This window comes from Lynx rufus, unplaced genomic scaffold (genome assembly GCF_022079265.1).
Source record: "Lynx rufus isolate CCGP_SWC_20201006 ecotype Redwood Valley unplaced genomic scaffold, mLynRuf1.p SCAF_6, whole genome shotgun sequence".
NCBI classification, from domain to species: Eukaryota; Metazoa; Chordata; class Mammalia; order Carnivora; family Felidae; genus Lynx; species Lynx rufus.
Window position 1 is genome coordinate 144667419 of NW_025814878.1, and position 25528 is coordinate 144692946.

At 50.5% G+C, this 25528-nt stretch overlaps 1 protein-coding gene across 1 annotated transcript; it reads right to left on the minus strand.

Annotated features, from left to right (window-relative positions):
* Positions 1-4621: 4621 nt before the first annotated feature.
* Positions 4622-15677, minus strand: GPX6 (glutathione peroxidase 6). The gene is made up of 5 exons (XM_047103224.1): positions 15591-15677; positions 11970-12123; positions 6657-6774; positions 6066-6165; positions 4622-4887 (listed from the first exon to the last, which is right to left on the minus strand). The coding sequence occupies exons 1-5, from the start codon at positions 15675-15677 to the stop codon at positions 4681-4683; spliced, it is 666 nt and encodes a 221-aa protein (XP_046959180.1). The 3' UTR covers positions 4622-4680.
* Between the last annotated feature and the right edge of the window lie 9851 nt (positions 15678-25528).

The following is a 25528-nucleotide window of genomic DNA, read 5'->3' on the forward strand; positions in this document are numbered from 1 at the left end:
TGACAGCTCAGAGCCTGGAGTCTGCTTCGGATTCTGTGTCTCCCTCTCTCTCCGTACTCCCCTGCTCATGCTCCGTCTCTCTCAAAAATGAATAAATGTTATAAGAATTTTTTAAAAAATAAAAAAACCCTAAAACTAAGAATTGGTATAAGCTGTACGTCTGCCCTAGGTGTCGCTCTGAGGTGACGAAATGGGTTTGCACAGTGTCGAGGCCACTACATTTCTGAGGCCAAACGGCGTCTGAAAGAATTCAACGTCCGTTGCTCTTTCCTTTTAGAAGAACAAAAGGGTGGGTAGTCTGTGTGATTTCACAAGGAAAATTTGGGCAGGGGGGAAGGGGAACAGAATCTCTATCAGGAACTTCCCAGATTCAAAGAAAATAATGTTTCTGACCTGAAACTTGAGGAAAGCAAGAGAAAATTCTGTAGTCAGAGCAGCGGGTGAGGTGGGCTGGCAGGCGGGGTGGTGACGGGAGAAGAGAAAGTGAGACTTTTCCTGGGCTCCAAATCACATTGCAAGGCTGAGTCTTTGGGAAGATCAAGGAAAATTGTTTTGACTTGTTCAAGCGGACAGAAGACTTTATCTAAGACATCTGCAACGGAGCCCAAAGTTTGGAAATAGGGGAGCCAGACTGAACTCCGCTCTGCACACAGCAGGGACGTGTGGGCACTTACAGCTGACACGCAGGGTGAGGGGAAGTGGGCCAAGAACTGCTGAGACGTAGCAGGGTTCTTGGCAAAGCCTGGCCAACGTCAAGTCCTAGTTGAGAAGGGGGATCGGAGGAGCCTGACCAAGGTCTGGTCAAGGAGGAGGTGTGTGGGATGATACACCTTGAATTTGGGCCCACGTGGAGACCACAGAGGTCAGACACTGAGGGCCCTGACAGGCGGGGGATGGCTGAACGGTCCATGTCAACCCTGGGTCTTAGGGGCACCTACCGGCTGAACGGGGGAGGCAGTGGGCTGAGGCTGAGCACAGTGGGAGACCACGTGAAGTGCAGGGGCAATTCTTTCATCCTGTGTCAAGACGCCAGCATTTTGTGCACAGCCTCCACTCCCCGGGGCAGCATATACTAGGATCGCCCGGAAGGCCTTTTAAAGCACACACTGCTGTTCTCACCCCCAGAGTTTCTGATTCAGTAAGTCTGGGAGCCAGCTAAAAACTGCATTTCCTTGTCAAATATTTTCAATGTTTATTCGTTTTTGAGACGAGGGGGGAGGGGCAGAGAGAGGAGGACAGAGGATGTGAAGCAGGCTCTGTGCTGACAACACAGAGCCCAATGCGGGGCTCCAACTCAGGCACCGCGAGATCATGACCTGGGCTGAAGTCGACGCTCAGCCGACTGGGCCCCCAGGCGCCCCTCAGAACTGCGTTTCTAACAAGTTCTCGGGTGATGCTGTTGCTACTGGTCCTGGTCAGGACACATCGCCGAGAGAATGAGCTCCCTATGGATGGAGGGTGAGGAGGGGAACACGTGGGTGGGTGGAGACTCTCGGGGGTCCCTCTGGGTAAGGAACTGTGGAGGGTGGTGGGCAGTCTCCACGGCCTTACCCAGGTCTGCTTTGGCCGGATGGTGCCCCGGCCCCCGCCTGTGGCTCCCAGCTGCCCCCTCCAGCCAGAGGAGTCACCTCACCTGGAGGTCTCACCCTGGGGCTGGGGCGACCCCACAGCCAATGGTTGACCGACCTGAGTTACAAAAGACCATCCCTCTTCCTTCAAGGTGGAATGATGATAGCGGGCTTTATCCCGAGGTAATCTCCAGCAGAAATCCCGCGTTATCTTCTTTCTTCCTCTGCCCCATCCTGCGTCACTGGTCCCTTCTTCTGAGACCACTCAGTAAGCGACATGTGTCCACATCTCAGACTCAGTCTGCTTCCTGGGAACCGAAGCCAAGTCAAGGGGTATTTGTGGGGGTCACAGGATGAGATCCGATGTGCTCTGGCATGGACCCTGGCCCTCCCTTTCTCAGATTTGGGGACTCCAGCTTCCAGAACGAACAGGTGCTCCCAAAGCCCAGGAACGCCAACGTTCACGCAGTCCTCGGGGAGGCCTGGTTTCTACGTGGTAACTGCCGGAGGGAGAGTGTGCTGGGGTCTGGCCTCCGGGAGTGGCCGCATCTCAACTCTGGGAGTGGGCGGTTAGAGGGTCTGAGTCCTGGTTCCCTGGACTTTGGAAACCGCACCCCACCCCCCATCCCGCCTGGGGACTGTCCTCAAAGGTTTTGTGATCCGCAGAGCAATAGTCATTTCAGACACCGGTTAGGTGGCTGGTGGGGTAGATGCCTGTGAAAACACCGCACCAAGTGTATCTAATTTGCATGACAGTTTGTGGGAACTTCTGGTTGGAAGAAAAAACTCCGCAGCAATAATAGAGCCAGTGAGGTCATGATGAGCACCAAAGCGGCAACAGTAAGGTTCCGACTTCCTTCACGGACCTGAGCAGTCCTGCGCAGCCCGCCCGCTCCCAGAAGGTTCTGTGTGTGGCTTTCCCGGGGGGCCAAGATCTGTCACAGGGGTCGGTGAGGAGGGGAGCAGTGGGCAATTTATTTCCAGATCCCCCCTTTATAAAGACTTCTACGTTCTCCTCATCATTGCCACCTTCGTCTGCAACACCTGCCCCCACACCTGCCCCAGTTCCCCCACCTCCCAGCGCCAGGAAGTTCCCCCGCTTCTCTGGCCTCAGATCAGCCTTTCTGTTCCCTGCAGGGTCAGCCCTGGGGGGAGGCATCACGGAGGGAACCTGCATTTTTCACAGCAGCTACAGGATGGAGCCTGTCGCAGACGCTCAGCAGAACCGCTCGGGGAAGCCGCGCCCTCTTCCCCCTTGGCTTCGGGACTCTCCCACGGACCGGGGACTTGCTGCCCGGACCGCTCACTCCCACACAGCAGTTCTCTGCTTTACGCTGAACTGGAACCTCGAGCGGCCCCCGCCTCCTGGCCTCTGTTGCTACGGTCCCTGGGGGTTCTCAGGAGAAACTCCACAAGGAACACATCTCCCACCGCGACCGGAGAGGCCCTGCAGCCCCTCCTCACTCCCTCCCTGCTTGGCGAGGCCTCTGGGGGTCTCACGTCCCGAGGGGACGCCACAGACGGCCAGGCTTTGTTTTCCTGACTGGATTTTGAGTGCAAGAAGACAAAACATCCAAATGTGGGGAGAACATTTTCCTCTGAGGTCAGACGCAGCCCAGTCCTGGAGGCCAGACCCCAAGAGTCTCCGCGGCAGCTCCTCCGGGAGGCCGGGTCTTCCCCGAGGACCGCGTGAACGCCTGCGTTCCTGGGCTCCCAGAGCACCTGTTCCTTCTGGAAGCTGGAGTCCCCAGGTCTGAATCTCTTCTCCCGCCCTCGCTGGCTTTGCCAGTTTGCACGTTCTACACACAGGTTAAGTCAGGGATTGCTTCCGTCCCGGCGCACGGCCGACGATCGTGTCTCACCACTGACACTTAAATTCCCTCTCCATTTAAAGTGCAAAAAAATTTGAAATTTGTTCAAAGTAATTTCTGAAAGGGAAAAGAAAAAGAGCTCTTTTGCTTCACTTCCTCGTGCAAGCCTCTCCTAGTTTCTGGTGGTCTGCAGGCTGTGCTCACAGAAAGGACTGAACCCCGGTGATAAGGCAGCCGCCGGACGGGGCATCCCAGCACGTCCTTTGCCCCTGACTAGGGGGGCACTTTGTTTCACTTTTCTTCCGGTTTTCCGTGTTTTTAGATTTTTAACTGTGAGCAGGAATTTTGCAGACAGAATGTTTGTGTCTTCAGAGAGAAGCAGGGCTACCTCACATGGGGGCCCCCAGAGGGAGGGGGCGGCTGCCTCTGCAAGGTCAGTGCCCACGGTTACAGCCGCCACCCCACCTGGTGCCTGGATGGGCCAGGGAAGCATCCAGAGTGCACGTGGGAAACACAAAATACTGAGGGTGCAGGGATGTCATCCGGGAGCGGGGGGACACCTCGGGAAACAAACTCTGCTGCAGAATTTCCTTTATTTGAGTCAGTGATGAGAAGAGGTATGTGTGTGGCGGGGGGAGGCTCAGGGTGAGGACAAAGCCCCAACTTCAGAATGAAGGGACATCCCTGCCCTGGAACCACTAAGGGACAGGGGCCAAGGGAGCTTGGGTAGGTCCAACCCAGAGGGGCCGGGGGCCCCCATCAGGGAGTTGCCTTCCTTCAGGGACCCCAGGTTTCCACCCTCACCCGGACTTCAGAGGCCCTGTAGGAGTGTGCAGGGTGTGGGGGACAGAAGGCCTCACTTGGGAGAGGAAGAGCTTCCACCCCAGGGCTATCTTCAAGGACAGGAGAGGTTATGAAGGGGGTCTTGAGGGTCTTGCTGCCAGTTCCTGCTTTCTTCAAACCTCCACGATGGGGAAGGACAGACGCCAGAACTCCTGGGGATCACCTTTTTCAGGGATATTTGGTAGTCTGAGCCATCTACCCGGAAATCTGCTTTTCCTTTGCAATGCAGTGGAAAAAACCTGATATTCGGGGAGCAGAGAGTTGGGGAGATAGGTTTTCGTGGCCTTGTTCTCAAGCACACGCACGAGCACACGCACACCAACACGCACGCATATCCAGGATGGCGGGGTCACAGGGACGCTGGGTAGGAAGGCATGTGGAGCAAAGATGGACCCAGTGTTCAACCATGTCCTTCAGGTGGGAGGCAGGTGGCTATTTCTGACGGCCTCTGGGCCTTTCTACTTGGTTTTTAGCTGCTTCAGGTACTCCAGGATGTCCGATCTGACGGTGCTGATGGGAGCCTTGTGGAACCAGCGCATGACAGGGACCCCGTTGGGCCCCACCAGGAACTTCTCAAAGTTCCAGCGGATGTCATGGACCTTCATGGGCTCCCAGAACAGCTGGTCTGGTGAGCCCAAAAGATCAGAGGTCGGAGGGCAGGAGTTCTGGAGCAGAGATATGAAAAACAGAAAACAGTTTTTTTTTTTCCCCCGTGCTTCTGTAAGGTCCAGTTTTAGCTGGAACCCTAGAGTACTCACCATCCACGTGTCAACATGTGAACCCCCGACGTGCCCCCAGTGAACCACACATTTTAATGCAACATCACCAATACAACAACCAAGAGCTAGAGAGTATGACAGAAAATACTCCTCCCTTCCCAGTCTGCCTCTCCCATGATTATATCATGGTGCTTCAGTAAAATAATAGCTTCTGTTTTCTTTGCTAAGTCCTACCATTTCTATAGCTTTGGTTTTCTTACCCAAAAAAAGAAATGGCTCGGTTTAGAGTTGTGGTTCCCAGAGTTTGGGGCTTCATAGGGTGGTAAAGGTTTAATAACTATTTTCCGGAGATGAATGTAGAATAACCAACATTTATTTTGACAATAAGAAAAATCAAAAGTCTACCTAACTGTAAAATTTAAAATTAGCAGACTTTTAAAGGATTAGGTCGAAGAAAAATCAATAGCATCACCATTTTTGAGCAACAGAAATGGCAATTTATAGGATTTAACAAATAATTTAGTATCAGAATAAATGATGGTCTTTTAGATTCAAGGAGCTGAGCTTTGCGAAAAACTCCCCACATTGTCTTTTTTTTTTTTTTTTTTTTTTTTTTTTTCAGTTTGCAATGGATGGGTGAAAATTTCAACGGGGACCAGATTTGTTTGGCAGACCGGCATGTGGGAACCTGCGGCCTAAGAGAACCTGGGTGGTTCTAAGACTCGGTGACGCTAAGACAAGTTGCCATACGCACTCTACATTATGAATTCCATGAATTCCATGTCCGTCTCCCTGACTGGAGAGGAGCCTCCAGGGAAGGGCTGGGCCCTATTAGTACTTTTGGGCTCCCAGTGGGCAGAGATCCTCACACCTATGGGGATTCCATAAACGACCACCGAAGAGTGAATCGCTACCCTTCAGTAAGGGGCGCTGGTCCACATCAGGACTGTCACAGGTTACATTTCCTGTAGTTGAAGCTCGAGCCTCACCGTGGACATTGCCATGATTCTTGAACTTATCTAGGCATTTCTTTCCAAGGAGTCCAACCTCGATCCAAAATGAGCCCCATGCTTTCGGGGCATCTCTGCCTATGACCAACGCCTGCCAGGTGTGTGGGCACTCACCTTCAGGAAGGTAAAGACCTTCTGTTCGTTTTCTCCATTCACATCCCCTTTCTCAAAGAGCTGAAAGCTGGGGACGAAGCCGCCACCTGGACGCACATACCTGCAATGAACCAGCGTGTTCCCAAGAGGGCGCAAGTTAGGACAAGGAGGGATGGTGAAGGCCACCATAACTCTACCACAAAAGGAAGTTAGGATAAAGAGGGAGACACGGAAGACAGGGAAGGTGAGGAAAGAGAGGTCTCTGGGAGTCAGGACATCATGCTTTATGGAGCCAGTAGAGACTTCCAAGAAAACTGGAAGGCATATTTTAAGGTCAGGATCCCGATTCATTTTTATTGCCCACATTCCTGCCATCGTCCCACATTTCTTTTCCATTGGACATTCCCCTCATGTCATTATCAAGGAGCTCAAGGCAGAGCGAATGCTTGAGCACGGCCAGCAGGCAAGTCTGCACGCAAAGCTTCACAATGATGTTCTTGGACCCAACGATCCACCACCCACCCTGGAAGTTTCCAGAGGAAGCCGGCCTCCAGGCAGAAGGAGGAAGGGAAATCCTGGCAGGGTCTCTGCAGGGTCCCAGCAAGCACTCACTTGAGCCCGGAAAGGATCTCTGAGTTCTTTCCTGGTTCTTGTTTTCCAAACTGGTTGCAGGGAAAGCCCAGCACGACCACGCCATAGTGCTTCAGCTCGTCCTGAAGTGCGTTCAGTTCTGTGGGAAGACAGCAGCATGGGCAGACTGGCCTGCAGGCCACCCTGCACGGGGAAAGACCACTGGATCGATCCATTGATCATATGAATAAACTGAGGACTATGAGCGAGAAGTTCAAGGTTACAGAGACTGAGGAGGCAGAGCAGGAAGCCGGAACAGAAGTTTCCAGAAACAGACCCAAACAGCGGCCATTGTTCTTGTGTGGTGGTTCCCGTAAGTGGCTCTGCTGTGTCATCCAGTGGGGGTGCTTCTTAGAAAGCACAGGTCGGTTAGCCCTGTGGGGCAGGGGTGAGGAAAGGGGCAGGGGCGGGGGCCTGTGTGATTCTGAGTGGAAGTAAGAGTTAAATGCCACTGCCACCTTCCTTAGTGGTAGACTGACTGGCCAAAAATTTTCAAGGCAAAGGCAAACAAAATGGACAAGCTACCCAGCCCCCACGATGCCCCATGACCACACACCTGATGCCCAGGCCTCCTCCCAGGAGCACTCTCGGGTACTGTCACCTGGGCGCAGAAATTCAGAGGCTGGTTCCAGAGCATTCTCTCCCCTCTTGTTTACTCTGCTTCCTTGGAACGCTCACGGGGATTCCAGACCACAAACTCCTGTGCTCTCCTGCGGCCGGAAGCTGCTGACTTGTGTCCAGACCCTGCCAGCATCTCATCTTCGGCCACTCTCAGTCCCCACGTATTCGGTCCGCATTACCAGTGCCACTCAGTCCACGCAGACTCCGCTCTGGGCTCTGCCGCGGCTGCCTCCCCCAAAAACCTCTTCTTAAGTGACAGTGCCTTCCTGTTTGTGTATGTTTCTTCAGCGACCGTCCGTACTCACCTTTCTCTTTAACCCTCAAGAACAGTCCCTTCCTGCGGCAGAAACACCTAGCCGATCCTGGCTCTAACGCTTCGGCGGATTCCTTTAACTCTCTCAATTTCCCCATCTGGAGTAAAGTTTGAACGAGACGCTCTTTACGATTCTCATGCGCTAGTTTAATAAATTATATCGCAGCAACAGAGTGGAAACTATGCCTTCGCATAAATGAGGACACTCATCACACACTGATACACAATAACATCCAAGATGCTTGATTATGTGAAAAAGCACGGTGCGGGACTGCACGTGTGTATTCGTGTATTTCTACAGGAGAGAGGTATCTGCCTGCATAGACATTAGAGGTTTATGAAAGTCTACACCCTAAACGGACGACAGTGGTTTCCCAAAAAGAAAGAAATGCGGATGTTTGCACTGTTAAAGCCTTTTGTATCTTTTACATTTTGAATGTTGTGAATACAGTCCCTTTTCAGAACAAATTTAAATTAAAACTGAACATTTAAAAGCAGATTCTCATTCCACGGAATTGCTGTTTATACATCACAACTTTGTTTTTGCTTTTTTAATTTAAGTAGGCTTCATGCCCAGTGTGGGGCTTGAACTCATGACCCTGAGATCAAGGTCACAGGCTCTACCAACTGAGCCAGCCAGGCACCCCTAAACGTCATAACTTTTAAACTTACTATATTGTTTCCAATTTAACTGTTTGAAGGGAGAAAACTGCTACTTGCTAAGTGATATTAAACTGTTATTTAGGCTCTTATAATTAGATCCTGAGGTGTTGTAAAAATTAAGTAAAAATTTAGTCTGTAGCTTTTCAGGGTTTTTCCTAGGGCCAATTGTACAGAAAAAAATAATAAATATAAAGTGACCCCCCCAAACTATTTTAAATGTAAGATCTTTCCATAATCTGTGCTTTTGAGAGTATCTTTTTATACACAATTTCACCATTAAATTTAAAAAGTCTTTAGAGTCCCTTGGTGAATGTGAACCATTTTTTTTGTGGTTCTTTGAAAATTAACTAATTATAATATATATAATATACTTTTATGTTACATATAACTATATAATTTATTTTAAATATTATATTTAATTATGTACATTATATAATTATATACGTATAATTATAATATATATTATATATAATTATGAAATTCATATAATTTTGCCTAAATCAAGCAGCCCCCTCCATGTTAGCCCTTGTAGGCTGCTGTAACAAAATACCATAGACCTAGAGGCTGAGGAACAATAACAGTGTATTGCTCACAGTACTGAAAACTGGAAGCCGGAAGTCATGGTGCCGTTGTGGTAGGTTCTGGCGAAGACTCTCTACTCTACCAGACTGCATACTGCCCGGCTTCTCCCTGTGTCCCCCCAACGGTGCAAGGGCTGGGCATTCCGTGGGGTCTAATCCCTCCATGGGGGTCCCACCTTGTGACCTTCTCCCTGTGTCCCCCCACGGTGCAAGGGCTGGGCGTTCCGTGGCGTCTAATCCCTCCATGGGGGTCCCACCTTGTGACCTTCTCCCTGTGTCCCCCCATGGTGCAAGGGTTGGGCGTTCTGTGGGGTCTAATCCCTCCATGAGGGCTCCACTCTCATGACCTCAGTACCTCCTGAAGGCCCCATCTCCTATCACCATCATATTGGGCATTAGGATTTCAACATATGATTTTGGGGGGACACAAACATTCAGACCATAGCACCTGCTAAGTATTAATTTTAAAATATCAAAATTTAGGGGCACCTGGCGGCTCAGTCAGTTAAGGATCTGCCTTCAGCTCAGGTCATGATCTCATGCTTTGAGAGTTCAAGCCCTGCGTCGGGCTCTGTGCCGACAGCTCAGAGCCTGGAGCCTGCTTTGGATTCTGTGTCTCCCTCTCTCTGCCCCTCCCCACTTGCACTCTCTCTCTCTCTCTCTTTCTCAAAATGAACATTAAAAAATAAAATAAAATAAAATATCAAAATATAGTGAACCATGTATCTTAGAGATGAGGTTGCAATGTACTTAAATTTAAGTGGTGTTAAAAGAGAAAATTCCTGGGGGCGCCTGGCTGGCTCAGTCAGAAGTGTGTGAGACTCTTGATCTTGGGGTTGTGAGTTCAAGCCCCACATGGGGTATAGAGATTACTGAAATTAAAACTTAAAAAAAAAGAAGAGACAGTTCTTGGATTTCTTATTATTGAAGTTCCATTAAGACAAATTGATGGGAATAAAAAGAAAAAAGGACAGATCGATGGGACTTTCTATTTAAAAATTTTTTTAATTTATTTATTTTGAGAGAGAGAGAGAGAGCATGAGCAGGGAAGGGGCAGAGAGAGGGAAAGAGAGAGAATCCCAAGCAGGCTCCACACTGACAGCATGGGGCTCGATCTCACACACCACAGGATTGCGACCTGAGCCGAAATCAAGAGTCGGACGCTTAACCAACCGACTAAGCCGCCCAGGCAATTTGTTTTTAATCAGTTGAATAGATACCAATGTGGACATGTCAACATGTGGAACATTCTTCTTAAAAGCTGTTCGTGTATTATTTTGATTCCGTTCTTTGTGGCGTTTGGTGCACTTAACCTTTTGAATTAACCTTGAAAACAGGCATTTTAAAAAGGCAGAAAAATTCTTGGTGTGTCAGAAACTGCATTTATCTCTACTGCAATCCATCTAAAACTTTAAATAACCACGTCTGGACCAACAGGGAACCCAGAGTCTTCCCCAGGAGCTCATGGAAAGAAAGAATCCACCTCAGGCGTGGCAGAAGGTCGGGCCAGGTTTGGAGAGATACAGCATCTTCCCAAACGGCCACCACACCAAAGATCATCGCTTAGAAAACCACATCTCCCTCTTCTGTCCTGCGGCAGTGCCGTGGAACCCGAGTGTTTTCCAAAAGATCAGAGATCAGTCCTCTCTGCTGTTGTCACCAGCGGGCAAGAAAGACAGAGGCGGCCCCTGAAAGCCAGGCTCTGGCCTGGGAGTCCAGCCACGGCTTGGCGTTTCCCTGGTACAGTTACACAGGACATCAGTGTCGCACAACACGGGACCACGAGGAATTAAGAGAAAACAAGACCACTCCATAATCACATTGGCACACAGACAAAACACGAACCCTGTCCAAATCGCAAAAGTGCCCCAAATTTCCCTATTCTTTTTTTTTTTTTCAACGTTTATTTATTTTTGGGACAGAGAGAGACAGAGCATGAACGGGGGAGGGGCAGAGAGAGAGGGAGACACAGAATCGGAAACAGGCTCCAGGCTCCGAGCCGTCAGCCCAGAGCCCGACGCGGGGCTCGAACTCCCGGACCGCGAGATCGTGACCTGGCTGAAGTCGGACGCTTAACCGACTGTGCCACCCAGGCGCCCCGAAATTTCCCTATTCTTGTCAACGTAAGGGACTTCTGCTTCTTCACTGGCTACAGTTTTAGCCTTATTTTATCCTCCTACCTCGTAGATAGGATCTACTGAGACAAAATTTTTTTTTAATGTTTGTATATTTTTGAGAGAGAAGGACAGAGCATGAGTGGAGGAGGGGCAGAGAGAGAGAGACACACACACACAGTCTGAAGCAGGCTCCAGGCCCTGAGCTGTCAGTACAGAGCCCGACACAGGGCTTGAACTCGTGAACAGTGAGATCATGACCTGAGCTGAAGTCGGACACTTAACCGACTGAGCCCCTCAGGCGCCCCGATGAAGGTGTATCTTTTTTTTTTTAATTTTTTTAATGTTTTATTTTATTTTTGAGACAGAGAGAGACAGAGCATGAGCAGGGGAGGGGCAGAGAGAGAGGAGACACAGAATCCGAAACAGGCTCCAGGCTCCAAGCTGTCAGCACAGAGCCCAATGCGGGGCTCGAACTCACGGACCGCGAGATCATGACCTGAGCCGAAGTTGGATGCTTAACCGACTGAGCCCCTCAGGCGCCCCGATGAAGGTGTATCTTAATCATTGTCACAGAACTGTCCCCACTTCTTCATTTCCTGACAGCATCCAGTTCAGGGCAAAACTTCCACCCCTTGAATTCTGCCCCAGAGCACCTAACACAAGCCCAGATTCTCAAATAAGTTCTTTCCAGCACCTTCTTACTGAGGAGCCCCACGGTTCCCCACAGTAAATGTTCTACCTCAGGGCGTCGAGGAACAAACCACCTCGTTTGGTGACAGGCACGTTCCTGGCCTCTGACTGCATCTTCGGGAGAATCTTATTTCTCGGATCTGGAGATAATTCTGTTGGCCCCCAAGGAGTAGAGTGGTGGCAGGACTGAGGGGGACGGACGCATGTGATCACCACCCCCTCCCCCAATGGCAAATTGGGAAACCTCTGGAATTAGGATGTGGCCATCTGACAACGCTGGTTCCAAAAGAATTGAAACACGCGTTCTTACCAGGATACTGAGCTGTCAAGCCACAGTAGGAGGCCACGTTGACGAAGAGGACGACTTTGCCCGCGTACTGCTTGAACTGGATGTAGTCCCCGTCACTGAGCGGGAGGGCACCGTACTCGTAGATGGTGCCTGTCACCCCCGTATAGCAATCCATCTGGAATGTAACAAAAACAACCATAATGAGATGATATTGACATAAACAATGATCCCCAACACCCGTGGACTTTTGCAAAGTGCTTGACGGTCTTTCATGTAGTACCGTGGAAGTCTAAGAACTGAGGACACTTTTTCCAGCAATATTTTTAGTTATGGCGAGGCCACCACTAGAATGTGTGTCTTGTAAGTGACATTCCTTTTTGTGGGGGGGAGGGCTGTCCGGCTTCGTTGGTAGAGCACATGACTCTTGATCTTGGGGGTGTGAGTTTGAGCCCCACATTTGGTATAGAGATTATTTAATTTTTAAAAAAATGTTTACTTACTTTTGAAGAAGAGAGAGACAGAGAGACAGAGCATGAGTGGGGGAGGGGCAGAGAGAGAGGGAGAAACAGAATCTGAAGCAGGCTCCAGGCTCTGAGCTGTCAGCACAGAGCCCGACGTGGGGCTTGAACTCATGAGCCATGAGATCAGGACCTGAGCTGAAGTTAGAGGCTTAACCGACTGAGTCACCCGGGTGCCTCAGGTGTAGAGATTATTTAAAAATAAAATCTTTTAAAAAAAAGTGCCTGTATGTGCATGTGTGTATGTTTGTATGTGTGTGCATGTGTATATATGCGCACGCACATATGTGTAGGCACACACGTGTGCATTTATGTGCACATGTGTGCATGCATGCATGCGAATGCACGTGTGTATGTCTGCATGCATGAACACGTGTATGTATGTGCACACAAACGTGTGTATGTGTGTGTGTGCACGTGTGACGCTCTAGCCGTCCCTGGAAGATTAGCACGAGTGTCCCCCGTGCTCTGACACTGCACGCTAACACCATGCTCCAGTCATCCCAGCCCTTCTAGAGTTTTCTTAAGAGATCTCTGCGGTTTTACATCCATTTTTCATCTATACGTTCTTAAACTGTGATTTCCTTCCCCCAGAGCTGGGCCAATAACGTGTTCTCCATCTGGGTCCCATGGAGGCCGTGCCCCCAGCTTTGCCAGTGCGGTGCTCACTGGTACAGAACTCATCTTTCTTGTCCCCTGTTGTGGACAGCCGTGACTGCTCCTGGATGAAATGGGACACAGGGGAAGGAGCTGCCCACCCACAAGCAGCCGTGTTCCAGGCTGACCGGGCCGGGTGACAGGCTGGACTGCTCTTGTCTGAGGAGATGGCAGACCCCCGGAGACGGCACAGAAGTCAGAGGATTCTAGAACGATGGAGCGGGAGCCTCCAGGGATCTGGTCCATAAAGGATGGCCTGGAGCAGTAAGGGGACCGCCTATGGACGAGCTTCCGCAAGGAAAGGCCACATGTTGTCCACTTCTCGAGCCTGTAGCTGCTTCCTCACTGTCCTGGAGGAGGAGGTGACCCTGGGCAGGTGCCCTCTCTAGGTGTCCGCCCGTTCGTCCACACCGGAGCACACACGTTGATCCAAACGTCTGGGAACGCTGGCCTCCGAACGCCCCTAAGATGCTGTCATCCGTGCGCCCGTGTTCCTGGCCTCTGCCTTGGCTCCACACAAACCCTTCCTACTAGTTGCCTTTTTCGCTACTTAACTTAAAACATCACATGGAGGGGCGCCTGGGTGGCCCAGTGGGTTAAGCGACTGACTTCAGCTCAGGTCATGATCTCACAATTTGTGGGTTCCAGCCCCACGTCGGGCTCTGTGCCGACAGCTCAGAGCCTGGAGCCTGCTTCGGAATCTGTCTCCCTCTCTCTCTGCTCTTCCCCTGCTCGTGCTCTGTGTCTCTCAAAAATAAACAGTAAAACACACACACACACACACACACACACACACACTCACACACTCACACACACACACACTGAAATCGTTCCAAGAGCTGTGATGCGTGCACCTCTTGCCTTCGTGCGACCTTACCTCTGGGCTCAACAACACCCGGCTTTTGTCTCTCACGTGGATATCACCCCGTAAGTGGGACACAGAACCCCAAGAAAGCCGTACACTTGAAGGGTGGACCTTCCCAACTCCAAGGTGAGCTCTGCTCCAGTCTGAAGGGATCAGGATACTCTAAAATGCAGCCGTTTATTCAGAGGACGGCTTTCTACCGCCGCAAGTCCACGCCAACCAGGCGGCACAGACCGGATGCCTCCCACGGGTTGCGTCCTGTCCTCTCACAGAGGGGAAATGCTCTTCCAACAGCTACCGGTCTTTGGGCATTTTATATGCATCATCTTACACATCACAGGGACCAATGGCAGAGCGCTCAAAGTGGGTTGCGGACCTAGACAAGTATCACCCGGGGACATATTAGCAATGGAAGTTCCTGGGTTCTCCCGAGACCCGCGGAATGGGAAACTTTGCGGGTGATGGGAGAAGAACGAACAAAGGCCGAGTTTTGCTGTGGCTCGCAGTCTCCAGGAACGGCTCCCGAGGCATGTAGACCGTAACACTCCTACAGCTCCTGCGAGACTTCCTCTCACGTTTTACCACTGCAGCTTTGCTCTGGTCAGTGTGACTTCACTAAGCACAAACACCCCCCTACATATACGTTAGCAATCGTCGCCAAACATACGGATCAATACACAGCTGGAGGGTCTCAGGACTGAGGTCTTACTAAACAGTAATAACTAACCTTATCGTAACAGCAGCTCGCCCCTCAAGGTCTTGGAAGCCTTGCTTCCAAATTCCTGACACTTATGCTGCCCCCAACCTCCTGTAATCAGTCACTCCTCACAACCCCAGTGCAGCTCCTCCTGTCCCCGGGTCCTGTCCCTGTGCTATAATGAAACCACCTTTCTGCACTGAAAACGTCTCAAGACTTCTTTCTTGACTGTTCATGGGGGGCCTCCCCTCTGGTTGTTGTCTGGGGGTCCCTGCACTTTACCACGGCATTCTCCGCCTTCTACAGAGGAGGGGGAGGCCAAGAAAAAGGACGTAACTGGTTTAAGGCCACAAGTGAGGCTGTTTTTGAATGAATTTGTCTGGTTTTAAAGTTTAAACCTGTCGGTACCTCAAGGCACCTACGGAGTCCCCACCCTGCGTCCTAAGGCTCGTACACACATCTTTTACAGGGTGGCTGGTGACCTCCAGTGTGGGCACTTCGGGGCATCAGGCGCTTTGCGACCTGAGAGCAAATCCTCCTCCTCTGGTACAAGCTTTGTCCCCCCAGCCCACCCCCAACCGCTGCTCACCAGCCCACGTCCCCTAAAATTACATTGGGCCAACAAATACTGGCCTTGTGTGTTTTACTATTCCCCGGGGAAAAAAAGCCCCTGTTCCCTGACCCTGACGCCCCAGAGTGCATCCCGGCATCAGCTAGCTCTTTTCCCACGAGCTCCGGACCAGGGGCGCGGCGCCCAGGCAGCCTGGGTCCCACCTGCGGTGGCACCACCGCCCGGCAGGGGGCCGCTCAGCAGGGCTCCGGACACCTCGGCCTCGGACGAGGTCCCGCAGGCCAGGTGACTCGTCGGGCGCTGCGGTCCGCTGGGTCCCCAACGGGACACTCACCCTCATGGTCTGCGGTTTCGGGGCCGGCTGAGCGAGGCCTCCCAGGAACAGGGGCAAGAGGCACGAAGCCCAGAGCGGCGGGGCCATGGCCGGTGCGCGCTCGCCCAGGAGGTTCTGCGCTGCCCCGGAGCGTCGGCCCCTTTTGAGCGCCCGGCGGGAGCGGGGCGAAGGCGCGCCCTCCAATCGCAGGGCGGCGTGCACGCGCGCGCGCACACACACACACACACACACACGCACGCACGCACGCACCTGCCCCCCCCCCCCCCCCCCCCCGGTCCCCTCACCGCTGCCCCTGCAAGCTCCTCCTCCCCTGCCCTTCCCGGCTCCCCCTGCCCGCTCGCCCCTCCCTCGCGCCTACCGCCCTCCGCTAGCCCGGGTGCATCCGGGAGACGTCTTGCACCTGTTCCGGCGCACGTGTCCGGGCGGGTGGCGGCGGAGGCCACTCTCTGGGACCGGGAAGTGCCGTCCCCACCCTCTCCAAGTGACCGGCCGCCCCTAGGTGCTCCCCGCATTCTGGAAGTGAAGCTGCCGCCACTGAATCAGAATCTGCTTTTTCAAAAACGAGCGTCACGTGGTTCGTGTGCGGAGTAAAGTTTGAGAAGCGCAGTCCTGGAGGACGGCACCTCTCTGTCCTGTGTCCCAAACCTCCATCAGTAGTCACGGCGCACTGTGTTTCCTAATGACGCAGTCCGGCCGCGGGGCCCGAGTGTCCCCCGGAGAGGACCTCGTTCGCGTAGGTGGCGCAGCCGGGGGCGGGGGGTCACACCTGCAGGGCGGTCGCAGGAGAGAACGACCTACACTGTGAGTCCGGGGCGGCCCTGGGCTGGGGTCTCTCTCTGTAAAGCACCTGCCCGCTTCCTCCGAAACACCTGTCATTGCGAGGCCCTAACGGACACCGGGCGGGGGCGCTGCAAGGCGTGTGACTGGGTGGGGAGGCGCCCCACCCGCTCTCCCACCTGCTCCCGCCGGCTTGCCCGCCGGCTCGGCTCGGCTAAAGACCCCTGTGAACGGAGGTGCTAAGTCCTTCCTTCTCGGCTATAAGCCCTCTCCGCCCCGCCTCTGCCAGGATCACCCGCGCGCGCCTCTGCGCCTGACCCCGAGGCTGGCGAACTCTCTGGAAAGACACACCTCGCGTCGGCTCAGATCTCCCGGCTCTTCTCAGGGGCCTGTAAACTGGCCTGGTCGCTGATCCCTGTTCCAGCCTGCAGGTCCCCAGGACATTTGCAGCAGCTGAGCAGAAGGCTCCCTCCGGGTGGGGGGGGGTGCGCAGACCTACACGCACTCCCAGGCTCTCCGGCCTCTCCCCGCTCTCAGCCCCCAAATAATGGCCCAACCGCAGACTAGGAGGTGACTATGAGGTGCCGGAGACCATTGAGTTCAAGACCCCTGTGCACCACTGACCAGCTCCTTGACGCAGAAAAGGCTCAGGTCTCTGAACCTTAGTTTTCTCATCTGTAATATGGGCACAATTAATAGTGTGTCCCTGCTAGGCTCCAGCAGTGCTGATAACCATACAGGACTGAGCCCAGCGCCTGACACCGGCAAGCAGCCATTCACACACTCCTCTTCGTGCCTGAGGAACTGAGGCTGGAGGGAGGTCACCAGCGGGTCATGGTAAGATGAGAGCAAACCCGGGGTTCCTGTTGTAGGCCCCTTGGTCTTCTCCCATATGGATCATCAGTTGTGACTAAATCCCCACCATCTCTCATGTGGACATTTGCTCACCATACAGTAACCCGCCCTTGAGTGGTGAGGACCCTTCATCACAGATCATCAGTAGGGCCGATGGCCCCAAACCCCAGCTCCCCAGGTCTCGTTCCAACATTCCTCGTGAACTTTCGAGCGCCTTGGGTTGGGGCTTCCAGCAACCAGAAGTGAAGGTGTGGGGCGCACACCAGGGTGCACCTGTCTCCGGTCCACCGGAATGAATGTCAGGGCTCCGTTTCCCTTCTCTCCTCCTTCGGAGCCTGCATCCTGACCTGCTTCCAGGAATTTTGCTTTGGTCCGTCCCTTGTCTCCTTCCTTCCAGAGTCTTCTGTGTCCGTCTTCCTCCACGCTCCGCCTCTGTTGTATGATCTTCTGGAGATCAACTTTGTTGACACCACTCTTATGTTGAAAATGCTTTGGTTCCTCCCTAATTCCTACACCTTTAATTTGAAATTCTATGGAGCACTCCAGATTTGACGTCGGCCCAATTTCCGGGCCTATCCTTCACTCTGTAAATACTACGTTTCTGGCAGATTGAACTTGCTTCATCACCCCAGGTCCACCTACCAGGGTGTTGAGTCTTGACCTCTTAGCTAAAACCTGGGCCAGTACTTCGGGATCGTTCCGGAAAGGTTTCTTGATAGATTAGTTCCATATTTTTATCAAAAATAATGGGACACAGTTCTATCAAATAAGACTTCAGAGGTAACTCTCTGAGGCCTGAGATACTATTCAGGTCCTAAAGAGCTTGACCAGGCCTCGAACTGGACCCAAGATCAGGTCTGCTAAAGCCTAGGGCAGAAAAGGGTGAGACTCAGATCAGTTTGTCTCAGTGGCTGTTTCTGTGACCCAGTCAGGACTGAGAAGTTTACAGGACATCGGGAGGGGTCCTGGGGTGGGGTGGGGGCAATGATCTGCTCCAGATCATAGGGAGGGGTCCTAAGGGGATCAGTGATCTGCCCCAGATCATAGGGTGTTACGGGCTGAATCATGTTCCCCCAAAAGATATACTGAAGCCCTAACCCCCTGGACCTCGGAATGTGGCCTGATTTGAAGATAGGATTGCTGCCAGTGTGACAAGTTGAGGTCATACTAGAGTAAGGTGGGCCCCTAATCCAATGTGACTGCGTTTTTTATTTTTTATTTTTTTTTTAAATTTTTTTTTTCAACGTTTATTTATTTTTGGGACAGAGAGAGACAGAGCATGAACGGGGGAGGGGCAGAGAGAGAGGGATACACAGAATCGGAAACAGGCTCCAGGCTCTGAGCCATCAGCCCAGAGCCTGACACGGGGCTCGAACTCACGGACCGCGAGATCGTGACCTGGCTGAAGTCGGACGCTTAACCGACTGTGCCACCCAGGCGCCCCGTGACTGCGTTTTTTATAAAAGGATGGCCATGGGGCGTCTGGGCGGCTCAGTCGGTTAAGTGTCAGACTCTTGATTTCGGTTCAGGTCGTGATTGCACGGTTCGTGGGATCAAGTCCCACATTGGGCTGCTCGCTGATATCATGGAGCCTGCTTGGGATTCTCTCTCTCTTCCTCTCTCTCTGCCCCTCCCCCACTCACTCCTGCTCTCTCTCAAAAAAAAAAGAAATGTTACTTGGCTTCAAATCTAACTTTTTGTTTGATATTAAGACTTCTTTGACTTCTTTAAATGCACTAACAACACGTATTTGGATTTTGAGAAGAGTGATGATTTTGCTGTTACATTTCTGTCCAAGTTCATGACTACTACAGCCTTACCCTTGAGGATGCCTCAGATCTAGGCTGGCTGTGGCCTTCAGGAGGGCCACTGGTCCTGACACTGTGTCCTCGGGGGCCCTGCCACCATTGCCAGAGATCCCACCCTCATCTGCTCCGAGAGATCGTTCTTGTGTTCAGTGAGACAAAGGAAACAACGCGTGCAGGGAAACGTGCCCTTTCCCAGGTGAAGCCAATGTCCACTATTCCCACCCACATGTTCCAGGGAGTGCCCCCGTGTCCACGCACAACTGTGGGCGCTGGAGACCCCGTGGCAGCCACAAGACTTAACCAACTTGTCCTCCATAGACCCAGCCTCCCCCAGCAAGGCGATGTCCCAGAGCCTCTGTGAGTCTGGCCTTCCTCCTCCCTGGGAAGGAAGGGACACTGCAAGCCAAAGCCTGTCACCTGGGCAGGGATCTGGGACCATGAGATGAACATCTTCACTGCCTTTGACACTTTGTATCTTTTCATTTCTCCACATCTTTTGGGTTGTTTCCTTGTTTGTTTATTTTGAGGAAGAGAGAAAGCAGGGGAGGGGCAGAGGGAGGGAGAGAGAGAGAGAATCCCAAGCAGGCTCTGAGCTGTCAGCACAGAGCCCATTGAGTGGTTCGAACCCACCAACCGAGAGATAATGACCTGAGCCTAAATCAAGAGTCGGATGCTCAGCCGACTGAGCCACTCAGGTGCCCCCATATTTCCACAGCTTTTAAGAGGAGGCCACCAGACCTCTTGGTGATTTAATTTGACCAGATTTCACCTTGGGAAGACTGGAAAGAGAAAGTATTGACTCGGAAACCTCTAAAATTTTAATGCTTGAATATGTTAGCTTCTTGAATTCATATATGGGCTTTCAGAGGCCCAGAAAGTGGAGCGATTGCCCCTCTGGCCTCGGGTGGCCTTACCTGAAAAGCAAGCACTGGTCTCTGTCCCTGTGCCATTGGGTCAAGTCAGGGGCCACGAAGGGAAGCTGGGAAGTGTCACCTCTTCCAGGGGACTCTCCACCAATGGTTCACGCCAAGTTCTGGCCTGGGAGGTCCCTGCAGCTCCCAGCCTACGTTGGGGCAACTCGTCCTCTCTCTGGACACGACCTGCAGGAGCAAAGTAGAAACGCAGGCTTCAGAAGGGGCGCCAGAACCAGAATGGGAGAAGATGGGAGAAACAGAGCAGTGGTGAGGGGAGAGGGGACATCAGGGGGGTAGGGGAAGGAGCGGACAGAGTACGAGGAACAGAGAGGGAGGCGAATCAGTCTGCATCAACTCCCTGTTTACTGAGTATCAGGAATATTTAGGTAGATTTTCCTATGAAAGCATCACCAGAATAACCATAAGGTTAATACTTTCTCCGTGTTATAAGTAAGGATATAAATACAGAGTAAAAACAAATAGCTCCCCAAGTTCCAGGCCGAGTAATATGTCGAGCTGGGACTCACACTCAAGTATGTTCTGATCCCAAATCCGGACCCTGTGGTAACTGAAGTAATGGCCCCCCAAGATTTCACGTGTTAATCCCCGGAACCCAGACGTTATCTTATCTGGCAGATTTTGCAGATGGGATCAAGTTAAGGATCTTGGGATAAAGGGATTACCCCGATGATCTGAGTGGGCGCTAAATACAATCACACGCATTCTTAGGGGAGGGAAGCAGGGAGATTTTGCTAAGAAGACAGGACAGGTACGACAATGGGAGCAGAGGTTGGAGCAGCGCCAGGAAGGGGTCACGAACCTTCTTCCAGTTGCTCTTGACGTGTTCCTCCTTCTGAGCCCTTACCACAAGCAGCCTTTCATATCTCTGTTTCTGCAACAGTGAGGTAAGGCATTTTGGGCTTTTTCTATCATGAACCTCAAGATTCTTCGAGTCTCCACACATTATCCAATTCCAAAGCCACTTTGAGATATGTATAAAACAGATAAATATATAGATATATCCCTATTTATATCTACATTTATCTCCTATTAAGTATGTAGATATCCAAAAAATAAATATATAGATATCTGTATCAGTGTAGGTGTATTTATGTTTGTGTATATATGTATAGGTAGAGAGACAGAGAGGGAGGGAGGGCGATTTATTATAAGGAATCGGCTCATGTAACTGTGGAGGCTGGGAAGTCCCAAGATCGGCTATCAGCTGGCTGAGAACCAGGACAGTAGTTCTAGTCTGAGTCTGAAGGCAGAAGACTGGTGCTCCAGCTCGAAGACAGGCAGAGAGAAAGAATTCTTTCTTACTCAGCCATTTTTTTTTTTTTTTTTTTTTTTATGTTTAGACTTTCAACAGATAGGATGAGGCCCACCCACATTGTGGAGAGCAATCTGTTTTCCTCGTGCTACCAATCTAAGTGTTACTCCTGGAGCACCTGGGTGGCTCAGTCGGTTGAGCGTCCGGCTGTTGGTTTTGGCTCAGGTCATGATCTCACGGTTTTGCGGGTTCGAGCCCCGTGTTGGGCTCTGTGCTGACAGTGTAGAGCCTGCTTGGGATTCTCTCTCTCCCTCGGTCTCTCTGCCCCTCCCCCATTCACTCTATCTCTGTCTCTCAAAATAAATAAATAAATGTTACTTTCATCTGAGTGATGAATCACTAAATTTTACTCATGAAACCATTATTACACTATATGTCAACTAACTTGGATTTAAATGAAATTTAAAAAATTAAAAAATATGTATATATGTCACTCTCATCTGGAAACACCCTCACAGACACACTCAGAAATAATGTTCACCCAAAATATATGGGCACCCCATGGCCCAATCAAGTTGACACATAAAATTAACCATCATGGTGAATGTATCATGAAGATTGACAATGTGGACAACATCTTTTTCTTTATATATTTAGATAGGTAATGTCTATGTTTAATCACAACAGTAATATACCATATAATTATATAATTCAAGAGATTGGATATAGTGTTATAAAATTCTAAGGTCTTTACATTGCCGAGAAAGAGGGTAAAATGAGGCAGATTAACTATTTATGAATAGAATCTGAATGATATATTCAGATATATATCCCAGATGCATATATCCCGGATGCATTTTGTAATCTCAAAGAATGTTCAAAGTGTATATAATCATCAACCTTATGGGAGTGGGGGAGGGGGAATAAACATATACCAAATAGTTCAAAAGAAAACTAGAATGAGAGAATATGGGATATAGAACAGAAGAGACAAAATAGACACCTAACACAGAAAGATAAATAATGCTTGAAAGTAAAGGGTAGGAGTTACTAAGCATAAATAAACCAAAATAAAATTTGCTATGTTGTTTACAGACAAGGTAGACTTTAAGGCAAAATGGATAACAAAGGATTTAGAAAAATTTTTCGTACTGATTAAGCATATAATTCACCAGGAAGATATAATTACTGTAAGTTTGTAAGCACCTAATAGCATAACTAACAATATATAAATTAAAAATTGACAGAAACTGGGTCACCTGGGTGGCTCAGTTGGTTAAGCATCTCTCAATCTCAGCCCTGGTCTTGATCTCAGTGTTGTGAGTTCAAGCCCTGAACTGGGCTCTTGTGCTGGGTGTGAAGCCTACTAGAAAAAAAAAAAAAGTTATTAAAAATTGATAGAACTCTACAGAGAAATATACAAATCTGCATTTAGTGGAAAACTCTAACATACTTCTTTTAGTAACAGAAAAAGCAGGAAAAACATGAATAATGGCATATGAGATTTAATCAGCACAGTTATCAAATTAGACCTAGCAGACATATAAAGAACACCTAACAACTGCAGAATACATATTATTTTAAAGCACACATGGAATATTTATAAAAATTGACCATACGCTGGGCTATAAACCAACTATAAATTTGAAATGAAATGAAATTTGAAATTTGAAAGTATACAGATCTCATAGAGCAGAAAAGCCTGCTCGTGCATTCCTACTGACCTACAACATATTTCCACGCATCTGCTGTGCGTGTGATTCTACTTCTTAGATTTCTAGCAAAGACATGCTTTCGAACTATTGTCTCCTTGTTCTTAGCATGCTGAGCCTTGATTGGTCTAGGTCCCCAGGAAGCCCTAGCATATGCATAGATGAGCGTACAGAGGCTTTTTACACAAGCTTTGCTTGTACGAGGTCACCAGTTACGGAGCTGTCCTGGGCACCACACTTCGATGCCACAGCACACGTACAAGCACGGAATGTTACTTCTGTGCACTAGCTCTCAGAGCTCAGAAGGCCTGTGTGTGTGTGTCTCCTTCAGTGGGAGCAGGTAGGGCCTCCCAAAGGCACAGCCGCGGACTTACAGTTTTTCAAGCTGTAGCCTGAACCACTAGCTCAGGACCAGAGAGACACTGTGAGCTTCTAGGGATAGCTGTATTTGTTTCAAAGGCTCTGAATACATTGGGAACTGGAAAAAATATTTGGCCAGAACATCCACTCTCAGTTTCTGGATGAAACTCATGTCCTTAGAGGAAAAGATTTTCTGTTCCTGCTGTTTTAAGCAAACCTAACATCGCTATAGACAGCAAGAGTATTGAGGGATCGGGAACGCCTTGGTGTTATAACCGTAGTGCGCAGCGTCATTTTTCTAGAGAGTGAGGAGTCCATAGTTTTCAACAGATCTGTAAAATGGCTTATGTGCGTCCAACCAGATCTATGAGCTATTACTCTAAGACATCTAGAGGTCTACCTATTCATCCGACGAGTGTTTATTAAGCTCCGAATGAATAAAAGCAGGTGACTTTTAGACAAGCTGGACAGAGGGAGGTTTACACCTCATGGGTAGGCAGACCATAAAGCGATGTCTGCTTGTTTCATTGAATAAACAAGGAAGTTGCAGAATTTGAGAAGCCCTGTCAAGAAGACCACAGATGAGATCACACAGCGTAACCAGGAGGAGTCGGAGGGGGTCCCTCCATCCAGGGGACCCGGGAGGTGAGACCTGGGACAAGGCAAGACCTAGGGAGAGGCAGCGCCGGGTGGAGGTGGCTGGCAAGACCCAGAACAGACCGGAGCGGCTGGAGGATGCGAGGGCTCCGACTCCGGGGCGCCTCGTGCTCGTTTGGATTCTGGACGTTCGCTGAGCAGCCTTGGGACCTGCAAGCGGGAAAACACCGTGTCAGATTTAACCGAATATTTTTACAACGTTCACTCTGCCTGCTGCATCGTAAAGGGCCTGTGGGGGCCCAAATCGAGGCAGACAGATGACCGATCGTTTCTTCCTCCCTTCATGAGTTCATCTAGTTTCTCTGCGTTACCGGCTCGCTCGGTTCTCGACCCAGACGCGCGGAAGGATGGAGACGCGACACCAGAGTGGGGGCATAGCTCATAGGGCTGCTACGTACCGTTCGGGCCACTGCGGAGCGAGAGTGGGACCGGCCCCGGAAGCTCTAGCCGCATCCTCTTAAATTTGCTTTGTGTACGAGCAGATTGGGCTTGGATTGACTTGTTTGACCGGCAGCTGGTGGGTCCATCACACTTTGGCTTGGAGCATGCGCCTGCCCCTGATGCATTGTTCTAACTGTATTTATTCACGCATCGCGTATTTGTGGGTTTCTAACGAGGTTTTGCTGTGACCGGAAGGGCAAGTTGTACCGTTTGTGCGCATGCTCAGCTCTTGGAGCTCCCCCCCCCCCCCCACGCCCCGCCCCCGCTGTGGCTTCTGAGCCGGCTCTGCGGTTAGGCCTTTCTTGTCCTGTTATTCCTTGGAGGTGGCTCAGAGGTTGTGGTCTGCACCTGCTTTATCCCTCCTCACGCACGTCTAACTACCTGCCTCGTAATTCAACAAATACCTACTGGAAGCCAGCTTATATCCTGACGCTCTTCCTTAGAACATGCTCTGATTTATTAATTTACATTTTTATTCTGTCCGCAGGTAGAAACGCTATTTCAGGTCTGATTCGATCAATATAAAGGACATTTTTTGGAATACTGTGCACTAATCAATATAGTCCAAGATAGCATTCTTTTCTCTAATATCCTTGGAACACTATCAGTTCACTCATTTTTATTTTTTATTATTCACTTTGGCTTTAATGTCAACCAAAAGTCAGTCTAAGTTTATATGAATTGCCATTTTGAGATTGGTGCCCATTTCAGTTTACCCACCCAGGCAATTGAACTTTAAAAAATATTTTTTAATGTTTATTTATTTTTGATAGAGTGTGAGTGGTGGAGGGGCAGAGACAGGGAGACACAGGATGCAAAGCAGGCTCCAGGCTCTGAGTTGTCAGCACAGAGCCCAACACGGGGCTCAAACTCACAGACCAGGAGATCACCACGTGAGCCAAAGTCTGACGCTTAACCTGACAGCCAATCAGGCGTCCCTCCCCACCTGTTCCCTTTCTGCTATAATTTAGCTTGAACACACACACACACACACACACACACAGGAAGTTCGTGGCAAGGCTAGTCACAAATGTCTGGGAGGTCATGGATTCTCCTGGGTGCCTGCACCAGTAGGAGATGGAACTATGGAATTCATGTTTCCTTCACAGCAAGCTCCAGATGGCATCACAGGTTTCTATTA